The following is a 12,532-nucleotide window of genomic DNA, read 5'->3' as shown; positions in this document are numbered from 1 at the left end:
AATCCTGTTTGTAATAGTGGTCATTACTTTCTTCTGCTATCTGAATGTTAATTACGACCCGATGCTTTGTTCTCTTTGTATTCCTGCTGATAGCTTACATATACCTGCTTAAATGAAATGTGTAGAATGGAAAATGCTCACCTAGCAATGAATTAGGATTTACCTGCGTAATGGCCAAAGGAGGGTCTGGGGTAATTCAGTTTCAACTCCATTTTGTATTCCGTCGCCATTTTGTGTTGCCCTCACTCAGGCAGCTTGGTAAAGCGAGTGTTTTTGCCCTTTGTACTGCCACCTGTCAAATAACCTCCCCTTCCTTGTTGTGAGTCCAATTCCAGGAACTAGCCAAACTGACTAAATCCTTGTCTAGACTGATTAATCCTTGTCCCAACTATTTGTTGGCCTTCAGTATTCTTTCCCCGCATTTCCTATTTTGCAAGTTGTCCTTTGAAGCACACAAGCATGTCCTGCCATTACTGATTGACCTATAGGTGCTGTCATTGATTGACTTATGGGGTTGGGCAAACACACGACTCAAGGGGGACATTCTGGTTACATGATGCCTTGTTTTGAATGTTTTCCTATTGGCTAATATTTGGCAGATCTTGCATGTCCATATTAGGCATTTTGCATGCTTGCATGAGCTAGGACTGCCCTTTGCTTTTATGCTGAGTATGTAACCCTCACATATATAAGGCTCCAGTGTACTCTTTGGACTGCCTCATTCAGTTGCTACGGCTTCTGTGTGACGTAGTCACACTCATTTGAGTTTAATAAAAATATTCTTTTATATTTCAGTTTCTGTGCCAATTTCTTTTTTGTTAGTTTAAAAGGACCAAGTATTAGTGAGACCCCTGAGAAGGAGTTTTGATTTCTTCAGAGCCCAACTTCTTAAAGTGGGTGAATGTTAGATGGCTAGTGAAACTTCAAGTGGCCTTCCTATTGGTTGTAAATCCAGACGGTAGGACACATATGTTAATATATCTTTGATGACCACTGAACATATCATTCGATCAGAAATGCCATGTATTTTCCCTTAAATGGTTTTCATTTTATACAATAAAAACTGAATTCAAAAGTATTTCAAATATCTGACTACAAAGTAGATTAAATCCTTGTTTATTGCAGGTTTGTTTATTTGCCCTTTCTTTTCAAGGTATTCTGATACCATAAATTTAGAAAGGCAATCGAGGACTGAGATTTTCTATTTTTATTTATTTTCCTGGAGGTTTACAGTCTGCAGAATTTACATTTGGTGGCAGTCAGAATCCAGGTCAGCCTAATACCGAATTTTCTATTCTCTTAAATGAAACCTTTGAGGAGGTGTCTTCTATAGCTCTGCGCTGCTTGAATGGAGACAGTGGTTGGCTCCCACTTGCCTCGGTCTGTTTGTTATCTGAAGAGAAGCCTTAGTCTCTTTTCTGGCTACTGGGTAATTCCTGAAAATGCCATAGCCTTGTCTCTTTGGGAAAGGATGTAACTGGGCTATCTAGTTCAGATGTATGAGTTGCAATGTAAGTACCTCTTTGCACCAACACACAACAACTTTATTTCTTATTACTCATTCAATCCACAGACTAATGTAGTAAAGAGATGCATAAGACCCTCATACCCGCCCCCACACACACATATTGGATGGAGGGACATTGGGCAAACCCTCTCCAGCCACTGATCCGTATGAATGCCATCCACAAATTCTTGCTACCCACAAAAGCAACACACAAGGAAAATGGGGCAATTTATTGTTAGTAAGTTTTTTTTTAACACTTGCTCATCTTTCTGAAAATGAGTGTGATTCAGGGCCGAAGTTCTTCAGTTCTCTTTATTTTAATTTGCCAATATACAAGAAAATTACCCAATGAAAAGCAGTTAAACACTGTATGATTGTCTTGTATTTGTCATGTGGGAATAGCTTATGAGATCGAGGCCTAAGCTGGTTGGTGACAAGCCTGTAATCAAAGCTAGAGTCTGACCGAATCATTTGGAATAGTTATGTTAGAGGTCATTGGACTTATCAGTTTATTATGGAAAGTTACGACAAAAGAACTGACTCATCTATTGCAAAAGCCAAGAACTTGAAGGTGGATTGTTTTTACGCTATGTGAAAAAAAAATTATTACATAAAACCTCTAAGACTTTTGTCATAGGGAAAGGGTTTTGGTGGTTTACCGGACACCCTGAGGGTAGGAAATATGCAGTATGATAATCCTTGTTTGGCTCTTTTAAGAGGGGTTAGATATAGTTTTGCAATTGTCATTTGGCACATATTTGTAATGTCATGTGTAGAACTTTGTTGGGAGTGTGCTGAACTGCTTGACCTTGATGTAACAGCACAACAATACTGTGCCATCCAATTCAAGGAAGACCACAAAGCATTTACTCGCGTTTTCTTGCAAGCATGTGTCACCAACATTGATGAGGCTTTCTTTTTTTTTACTTTTAGTTAATTCATCTTGCATGTGTTTAAAAAAAAAAAAAAAGACCATTATACCCCATAGATAGCTTGCCAGGGCCATAAATATTAGCTTTTCCAATGCTGGTCTTTTTAAAGAGAACTGACATTGCACCAGCCTGCCTCCAATTTAAAAGCAGATAACTTCACACAGAACCCTTTTCATTACAGGTGGAACATACCAAACACGAGGTCTATCTGTGTGATTTTAATTGATTTTAAACTTTTACTTTGTCTTGCTGTTTACCTGCTCTTTGCACACGGCCACCTCTTTGCACATACATCAGACCGCGCAGCCGATTAGGCGCTGTCGCGGCCTGATCCGGGGGTGAGACGGGCGTGCCAAAGGCGTGCCCGTCTGCGCCCGTCCGCGCCCATACGGGCCCAGGGGCCATACCCCCTGGACAAATCCAGCGGCCTAGACTTTGCTATGACGCCGACCAGATCCTTGCTCTTAGGCCCATAAGGGATCATACGACGGCAAGGTTTAACATGCTGGACCAGTTTCCACAATGCTGCCCTCACTGTTCTTTTCATCTGGACGCTCCACAATTAGGTCGTAGCATAGCACTACGAGTGGTGGTTCCTTCTCTTCCTAATTACACCTTCTTTAGCTTGAACTTTCGATCCCTGCCCAAACATAAACACAAGATTTTCGACCTTCTTACGGACGAATCTCCTGATGCACTTTTTATTACGGAAACTTGGCTCCATGATAGTTCTGGACCTGATATTGCAGAAGCTTTGCCTGTTGAGTATGCTATTGTGATGAATGATCGTCCCAGGAAAACAGGAGGCGGTGTGGCAATAATATTTAAAAATATTTATCAATGGAAATTTGATCTGGTCCCCTTAGGCAGTTGTGAGGCAGCGTATTTTAAGCTGGCTCTCCATCCCCAAACCACCCTTTCTGGACTGCTAGTGTATCGTCCCCCAGGTCCTGTTAACTTCTGGCAGGCACAACTTTCTGAATTTATAGCATCAGTCCTCACATCGTCCAGCAACTTTTTTGTTGTCTGCGATCTCAATGTGCATTTAGAGGATCTTAAGGACAGTATGGCCTGCAATCTCATTGCAGACCTTGCCTCCATGAATCTTTTCCTACAAAACACGGGTCCTACCCACAGGGGAGGACATTTTTTGGATCCGATCTTTTCTAACAGTGTCCAAATAAAGTGTTCTCTGGCGGTGCCGGTCATCTGGTCTGATCATTATCTAATTAAGTTCACTGTCACTAGTAATGAGGTCATATTTAAACATAGACCCTCCGTGAGTACACGGAAGAGGGACTGGAAAAAACTTGACGTTGTTGCTTTTAATGAAGCCTTGGCCGATCTTGAGCCCATTAATGTTTCTGATTCGGATGACATGGATGCGGTGGCTATCTCTGTGAACGCTTGGCTCCTTGAAGCCACTAATATCTGTCTTCCTTCTGTCCATAAAAAAGGGATAATTCACAAATCTCCCGCCCCATGGTTTAACGAGACACTTCGCATTGATAAATCTAAATGTAAGAAATTAGAACATGTTTGGAGGAAAGACTATTCTTTCGCTGCCTTATCACTTATAAAACTGAGCTGAAACGTTATCACAAGGCATGTGCCCTAACAAGGCCTAATCATGTCAATAGAATGATTAATGAAGCAATGAATAAATCCAAAACACTGTTTAACGTGGTTAGAGAGCTTGCTGGTTCACAGACCAGAGTGGCACTTCCCCCTCTATCTAGCAGCAAATGCGATGAGCTTGCTGAGTATTTCATCCCTAAAATTGTGAATATACACCAGGACATTTCTGCCCAAGGTAGCAATAATAATAATTTGACGACTCCCCTTCTGACTAGGGGGAAGGATGCTAACTCTTTAGTGTCCCCCTTGGCTCAACTTTCGTCCTGGCCGGATGTCTGCCCTTCAACTCTCTTGGAGATTCTGAGCAAAGTTAAGTCAGGCTCGCCGCTGGACCCTTTGCCTGTCCCGATATTATGCTCTTTGGATTCCCCACATCTTTCTACAATCTGCAAAATGCTGAACCATTCATTGGGCACTGCCACTGTCCCCAGTTGTTGGAAGCACGCAATGGTCACCCCGCTAATGAAGAAACCCTCTGCGGATCCCAAGGTTGCCTCTAACTTCCGTCCCATCTCGTTATTATCAGCATTTTCCAAAACCTTAGAAAGGCATATTCATGTACATTTGTCAAATGTTGTGACAGAAAATAGTCTTTTGCATCCCTCCCAGTCCGGCTTTCTCCACGGAGACTACCCTCTTGGGCGTCACAGATAATCTTCGCCTGCTTTTGGATCGAGGAGAAATGGTTGCGCTGATTTTACTCGATCTCAGTGCAGCCTTTGATACTGTATCGCACAGTATCCTTCTCAGATCCCTGGCTTCCATTGGCATTGGCGGAAAAGCTTTGGACTGGCTTAAGTCTTTTTTGTCTGATTGTACCTTTCAAATCTTTTCAAATTCATCCTTTTCTAAAAGTTACCCCTCCTCGCATGGTGTGCCCCAGGGATCAATCCTTAGTCCCCTCCTTTTTAATTTGTATGTTACACCCCTGGCTCATGTTGCACAACGTTCTGGATTAAATTTATTCACTTATGCAGATGATTCCCAAATTGTTTTTTCTTTATCTCAAACGGATTCCACTTCTCCCTCTCCCCTGCAAGCAGGCCTTAGCGAAATATCCGGTTGGATGAATCGCAACCTGCTCAAATTAAATGGTGGAAAGACTGAGGTACTGGTCCTCGGAAACAAACCTGACCTTTGGAGCCTGAGACACTGGCCTACTGCCATGGGTTCCTTACCAACACCGTCAGAACGAGTGCGGAATCTTGGAGTAATCATTGATAGGGGACTATCTATGAAAGATCAGGCTAATAAAGTCGCAGCCACCTGTTTTACCATCCTGCGGTGGCTACGTAAAATCTTTTGGATACTTCCCTCCAATAACCAGAGATCCGTTGTGAATGCCTTGGTGACCTCGAGGCTGGACTACGGTAACGTGCTCTACCTGGGGTCTACTAAGGCTGTCACACGCCGCCACCAATTGGTACAAAACGCTGCGGCGCGGCTTCTTTGTGGTTGCCAGAAACGAGACTACATTACAGAACGCCTGAGGGAGCTTCATTGGCTCCGTTTTGAAAATCGGGTAAAGTTTAAGGCCTTGAGCTTCATGCACAAGATTAAAATCGGAGTAGCTCCCCTATACCTTCAGGCCCTTGTCAGTCCCTACATCCCTGCTCGCTCACTCCGCTCCTCGTCGCATCATCTCTTTAGTGTACCTAAGTTTAGGCTCACTAGAATGGGTGGAGGTTCCTTTGCGAACTTAGGACCCAGACTGTGGAACTCACTTCCCTTGGACATTCGGATGGAGAATTGCCACATGCGTTTTCGCAGAGCTGTGAAAACTTGGCTTTTTGACCAATAACATCGCCGGCAGGAGTTTTGCTGCATCGGTCTTCTAGCGCCGGGAAACCCTTATGGGTAGCTGTCGCGCTCAAATTCAATAAATAAATAAATAAGTGTGTATGCGAGACTGTGTGGGTTAAAATTAGAACAGAAACCATGATTTGATACAAAGCATGAAACTGGAACTAGACAAAATAGTTTTTTTCTCCAGAATCACACATTCCAAAATCCCATTATACAAACCTACAACGCAAAGCACTTCGAATTGTTGAAATCCAGAAATTGAACTCAAGGCAATGGGTCTGAAGACTAGCCAAATTTACATGAACGCACCTGGTGATGGCCATATCCTCAATGGCCCAGGTCAACAAAGATAGCAACTTTAGGCTGTAGGTTGGTGTGTGCTTAACTTCACAATAGGGTTAGTAGCTGAAAATGTCTGGCAGCGAGTCAAGCAAACAAACTAGGACTTACAAGTTGTTGAATTTGGTGCCGTTGACCAGGATCCACTGCTGTCCAGGATCCCTCCTCAAACCAATCCAGCGATCGAGATCCCCTTTGTGATAAAGCAGAAAATCCTTTAAAGAAGACAGAAAAAGGGATTACTTGAAACAGTCGCATTAGGTTTGAGAAAAATGGTACAATGGAATCAGCGCACAAATAAGCAGTAAGCCTCTAAATGAATTAGGAATACTCTCAAGGTCAGTGTTGACGTGGGATGGTAACATCAGGCATAGTATGTGAATTTGTACATTTCTTTGTATGAAACATTCAATTGGGCAATTAGATTCTCAGACAATATTAGCAAGTTACCGTAAATAGCACAAGAGCCAGTAGCCTATTTATATTCATCCTGCAGTGCTATGCAGATACCCACAAAATGCCATGCTACACATTCACTATGCACTTGCCATAAGAGCTTTGAGGAGAATCCGTGGTGCATTCAAGACTATGCAATGCAGAACCCCAAGCAAGGAGGTTTCATTGTTGGACAGATGCAGTAGGTGACTGTTGCAGAAAAGAGGTCATAAATGGGATCTAGGAATAAGATCTTGTAGTGTCAATTAAAACTTCCTGATGACCACTTTACAATGTTATCTTGAACCAATTTCCTTCAGAGGAGCACAAAACAAATTGGATTAGTTACCTACTGTATAGCGCCCTAAGACAGGGCACAAGTCCTAAAAAAAAATATAAGTGGAGGGACGCTGTCACCAGAAGTGATGTCATGACAGGAAGTGACGTCACGAAAGGTGGCTTGCACGGGTCCTCGCGTTTATTCAAAAGCTACATTAAGACTGTATCCATGACCATGCCTTGAAGCTCAGCCAGTACGGTAGACAGCACCTATGGGAAACCGCAATATCTCATTCCACTAAACCATATGGCCACCACTATAGATTCATTATCCGAATTCTTTCCTTTAATATACAGGCAAAACAGCTACCCCTCATCCTGCTGCGTGAACTTTCAGCATGGTCGGCGCTTTCGTGTCCATTATCCCAGCACTTATTTTGATACGGCTCAGACTGACATATCAGCTGACACAGTTTGACCCCCGTGGTCTCTAAGTAACAAGCTGTAAAGGAAGTCTAACTGCTGAAGGTGCGCTGCAAGCAGATAAACCAGTCACCTAAAGCCTGTCATATGTAATTTAGCTTTAATGCAGTCAAGCCCAATTCAGGCAAGTTTAGATCCGGGAGGCCTCTGGAGGCTGATGTCACAGCTCGCCGTGAGCTCCGGGCTGACAACGGCGGATGTGGCATGTGCTACCTCTGTGGGAAAAACAGCTGTTTGGCAGGGGGACGGCGTCCACCCAGTAAAATAAGTGGGGGGATGCCGTCCACTCCTGTGGTACCCCGACTCGAGCCCTGCCCTAAGAGCGCTAAATCATGTAGGACATATAACGGTCATGGGAGATTTGAGCTAGCAAATAGGCTAGTTTTGAACACACTAAACGTATTACACAAAAATGTACAGGGTCTGCTGGAGAAAGCATACAGATGGAGATTTTTGCATCCTCCAGATACAGTATGTCTTTTTCCCTCTTAATTTGGGCTTTGTTTTGAACCGGTTCCAATCCTTCCTCACCACGATTTCCCCAAGTATTTTTTTTTTTTTTTTTAACATCCTCAAAACCTACCCCTCACCCTTCAGCTTGACCCTTCTCTACAACAAACAAATATGAACATTTAAACGAGACCAGGAATCACTAAACTGGCTTCCTCTAGAGCGTGTTGTACCTAAAAGAATACCTATGTAACTTAAATGAATGCCCCAAAATTGAAAGCCAGCGATGGAACTTCATCATGGTTGTTTTAGACCAGATGTACAGATTTCCTTTTCTATCAATAAAAGACAGAAGTGGTGAAGAAATGAGAAGAAATTGATACTTGACATTAAGTTAATGATTCAGAAAAGGGTGTGGTGATGAACAGAGTGCCTGAATTAAGCAGACCACTCTTACCCAGTCCAAAGATCAGGGCTTGATCCATCACCGTTTTTTAGCTCATTGCACCATCCCAGCTCAGAACTTGGCTATATGCAAATTAGTCTGTTCCTGTCCCAGTGCATGATGGGAACAGGGCAAACCAAACTACCAAGCCAATTCTTATACTGGGAAGGAAACAAGCTTCCGGGGACCGGTTTCTGCCATTTCAGGCGTCGTCGGCCCGGCTTGCTTGAATCCTGATGGTGCAATGAGCAAGGGACTCACATCTGAGTATACCCTTCCACGCTTATGGTCTCTGGTAGGGTCTCTGGTAGGGTGAGGTGCCTTGAGAATCATGAGACTCCTCGTTTGCGGTAATAGCTCTTTGACTAGTGCTCAAGTTGTCCCCATCAGGGCCTGGTGCCCTCGTCTCTGCGCCAGTACGAGCACTGTTAAGCAATTGATGATCGTGAGTCAACATGCAACCTGAACATGAATTCTTCTTAACAAAGGTTTTAGAAGAATGGTCTCGTGAGCAATACTTTGCTACTCTGCGTAAGTTCCATTTTTCTCCATTATCCAACACAACATAAAAGGGATGCACTTTCCTAACTTTGAAGGGACCACGAAACTTGCATAGACCTCTGACCCTACGTCCTGATCGGACTTTGACCCAGTCACCGACATGAATACCAGACCAGTTCTTCTCCCGGGTATGTCCTTTCATAGAAGCGAGCATAGGGGTACCCTTGCCACTTCCCCCCACATCTTTCCCTTCCACCAATTCTCTGATGCATGGAGGCACTAATTTAGAATTCTCAGTTGTGCGATAAGCCCATACTAATTCGCTCAAAGTTTCATCTATGTCAAGATTATTAGTAAGGGCCAAACTTATAGCTCCCTTAATCATACGATTGGCCCTTTCCACAATTCCATTGGATTGCAGGTTGTACAAAGTGGTGAGTGAATGTTTGATACCACACTCACTTAGAAATTCTCTCATTTCACTGGAAGTCAATTGGGCTCCGTTGTCTGTAATAAGGACAGTGGGATAACCTTCCTCTTTGAAAATCATGCGTAGTACTCTAATGGTAACTCTAGTGGTTATTTCGGGGAGAAGATACACACAGAGCCATCTGGAATGGACATCCAGAACGACCATGCCAAATCTTTTGCTAGGGTGAACACCCGGCATGGGCCCAATGAAATCAAGGCAAATGCTGTGCCACGCCACACCTGGGTCATGAATGGAACTAGGTACAGATTGGGGTCTCACCTTAAGTCTTTTCTCGCTCTCGTAACACCCGCTGCATCTCTCAACTCAATCAACCACATCACCATCCATTCCCGGCCACCAGAATTCATTTCTGAAACGTTTCTTTGTAATGGTCTGACCCAAGTGTACTTCGTGGGCTAAATCGAATAGTCTCTTACGAATACCAAATAGGGGGATTATCTTATCACCTCGCATGATAACTTTTTCTGCAACAGTGGATAACTCATCAATGACCGCATTGATAGGTCTAATGCTGATGGGCAAAGTGCTTTCCCTACATCTGCCCTTCACAATGATGTTGAGGACTCCCTTTAAGAACTTCATCTTGAGACATAGCCTCTGCCCATTCCTCTTTACTGACAGCACCACAACTCCCCTGAACCACATTGTCAACATTAGAGATAGCTCCTTCTCTCTCCCTTTTGGACACGCCATTCTTGTCTACTTCCTCCCAGTCTAAGGACAGGCGCGACATGAAATCCGCTTGGACGTTACGCCGTCCTGAAATGAATTCAATGCTAAAATTATATTCATGTAGCCTGGAGGCTAACCGAGCAAGTCTGACTGACCCCTTCCCTGTACCCCCTGGTGAGAGCATTTTTAGCAAAGGTTTGTGGTCAGTGCGTTGCATGAATCTGCACCCCCATACAAAAGTCCTGAAATGGTCCACGCCCAAGCAGCACCTAGGGTCTCCTTTTGTATAACTGAGTAATGGCCCTCAGTGGGAGTCAAGGTGCGAGGAGAATGCAACAGTTTTTTCAGTAATGCCATCATTCTGCGACAATACAGCCCCTATGCCAGTGTCACTTGCATCCACAGGGTTAATAGTTTTTGCATTCACATCAAAAGGAACCAAAATGCCTGCATTACATATTTCTAGTTTGATGTTTTCATAAAATTTTTGTTGATCACCTCCCCAACAAAACTTGACGCTTTTCCTCATGAGTACCTTAAGAGGTTCGGTTTTCCTTGTAAAGTTTTTTTTACAAATTTTGAGTAATACTCCATTAATCCAATGAATGAGCGCAATTGGTCTCTATTAATAGGAACAGGAGCCAATCTTATAGATGCCAGTAAGTCTCTCTTTGGTTTAACACCATCAGACGAGATGGAATGTCCTAGGTACTCCACCTCAGTTGCAAGAAAAGAAATTTTTTCCCTGCGTAAAGTTAAACCTGATTCCAGTATCCTGCCAAGGGCATGTTTCAAGGCAATGTTGTGATTGCTCACACTGTCGCCAAATACCAGGATATCATCCTGAAAATAGATTACATTTTTTAGATCTTTGAACGCTTCTGTGACCATCCTCTGAAATACACTTGCAGCCGAACACAACCCGAAGGACATCCTTGTAAATTGAAATATGCCTTCATTGGTGATGAAGGCTGTCAAGTGCTTTGAAGATTCGTGCAAACATATCTGATGATAAGCATGATGAAGGTCAGAAAAGTATTTGGCCCCTCTAAGTAACACCATAAGTTAATTTATGCTAGGTAGTGGAAAAGTGTCAGGAATTATGTTCTGATTCAAACTTCTCAGATCAATACAGAAACGCAAATTTCCATCTGCCTTCTCTGAAATTACAACTGGAGAAACCCAAGATGAGCACTCAATCGTCTCTATAACTTCACTAGATAACATTTTGTCTAACATTTTCTTCACCTCTCCTCTTGCCATGATGGGAACTTTTCTCAGCTTGTGTTGGACAGGAACAGCATTATGTTTAAGCCTTATTTTGTGGACATAGCCCTCCATGTTGCCAAGCTGATCTCTGAAAACTCTTTGACCTCCCTCCAAAATGTCTTCCACTGAAAGGTCGTCCACTACCATGACTTGTTCAACAGCGTGTGGGTCAATTCTAATATGGAGCTCATATTGGTGATACCATCCCAAAATAGGGGGGCCAGTTTCTGCTATGTACACTTTACCTCTGACAGACCTGTTTTTGAAGACAATATCAGTTGGCATGTAACCTAGTATGTCTATCTGCTAGCCTTGATACCCCCCGGGGTTAATATCCTTGAGTAATAATTTCTTGTTAGGCCACTCCTGCTTGAAAAATATTTTAGGTATGATGGTATACAATGACCCCGAATCAACCATTAGATCAACTTCTTTTCAATGACAAAACCTGCTTGGGGTCTGTTTCTCCTTCTATCATTTAAGTTGTGGGGTTCGGTGAGAAGAATTTCTCCTTTCTCAACGTTATCATTTAAAGAAGGTTCAACACACAAGATTCTATCAACTCTGTATGAACACTCATTACCATTAGACTCCTCCGATAGCATTGCTACCTTTCCTCTGTTTGCATCTCTACACATTCTTGCAAAATGGCCATTGCGGCCGCACCTTCTGCATTCTTTCCCAATGGCCCAACACTGCTTGGAGTCAGACGCGTGGTAAGTACTACTGCACTTTCCACATGTCTTACTACCAAACCTACTGGGATACGCTCTGCCTCCCAATGTACTCTTCCCACCCTTGAATCTAGTAGAGGCAGCTACTTCCCCTTCACAACCCTCCACAACAGAAGTTTCACTCTCATTGGACATGTTATGTTTAGAATCCCTATGATCCATCTCTTTCATGCAAGAATCTGACTCTTCAATTATTTTAGCAATGTCAATTGAGAGAGGGTTCCTTGGCAGCCCATAAGCGTTCCTGTGTCTTTCTGCTCCTACATTGAACAATCAGTTGGTCCCGAATCATTTCCTCAGTCATGGGACCAAATTTACATTTTAAAGAGAGTTCACGAAGTCTAGTGACAAAGTCATCAATGGACTCCCCTACTTTCTGAGGCTGGGTATAAAATGTTTATCTTCTCAACACTATATTTGTTTTCATTGGCAAATCTTAATTTCAATCTTTTTCGTGCCTCTTCATAAACATCCTCAATGGGTTGACCACGTTCATTGTTTGCAACAGGTAAGTACTTAAAGATGTGTTGTCCTTACTTTGCTATATTG

General features: G+C 43.1%; 1 protein-coding gene across 1 annotated transcript in view; it reads right to left on the bottom strand.

Annotated features, from left to right (window-relative positions):
• Positions 1-12,532, bottom strand: part of LOC144769736 (C-type lectin domain family 2 member D-like) — a 234,377-nt gene that overhangs the window by 79,853 nt on the left and 141,992 nt on the right. Inside the window, exon 4 of the mRNA XM_078653916.1 lies at positions 6,334-6,437. Coding sequence (XP_078510042.1) covers positions 6,334-6,437 — 104 coding nt within the window. The remainder of the gene's footprint in view (positions 1-6,333; positions 6,438-12,532) is intronic.

The sequence above is a fragment of the Lissotriton helveticus genome, chromosome 7 (genome assembly GCF_964261635.1).
Source record: "Lissotriton helveticus chromosome 7, aLisHel1.1, whole genome shotgun sequence".
Taxonomy (NCBI): domain Eukaryota; kingdom Metazoa; phylum Chordata; class Amphibia; order Caudata; family Salamandridae; genus Lissotriton; species Lissotriton helveticus.
Note: the sequence above shows the minus strand (reverse complement) of the source record. Positions and strands in the feature narration are given on the sequence as shown.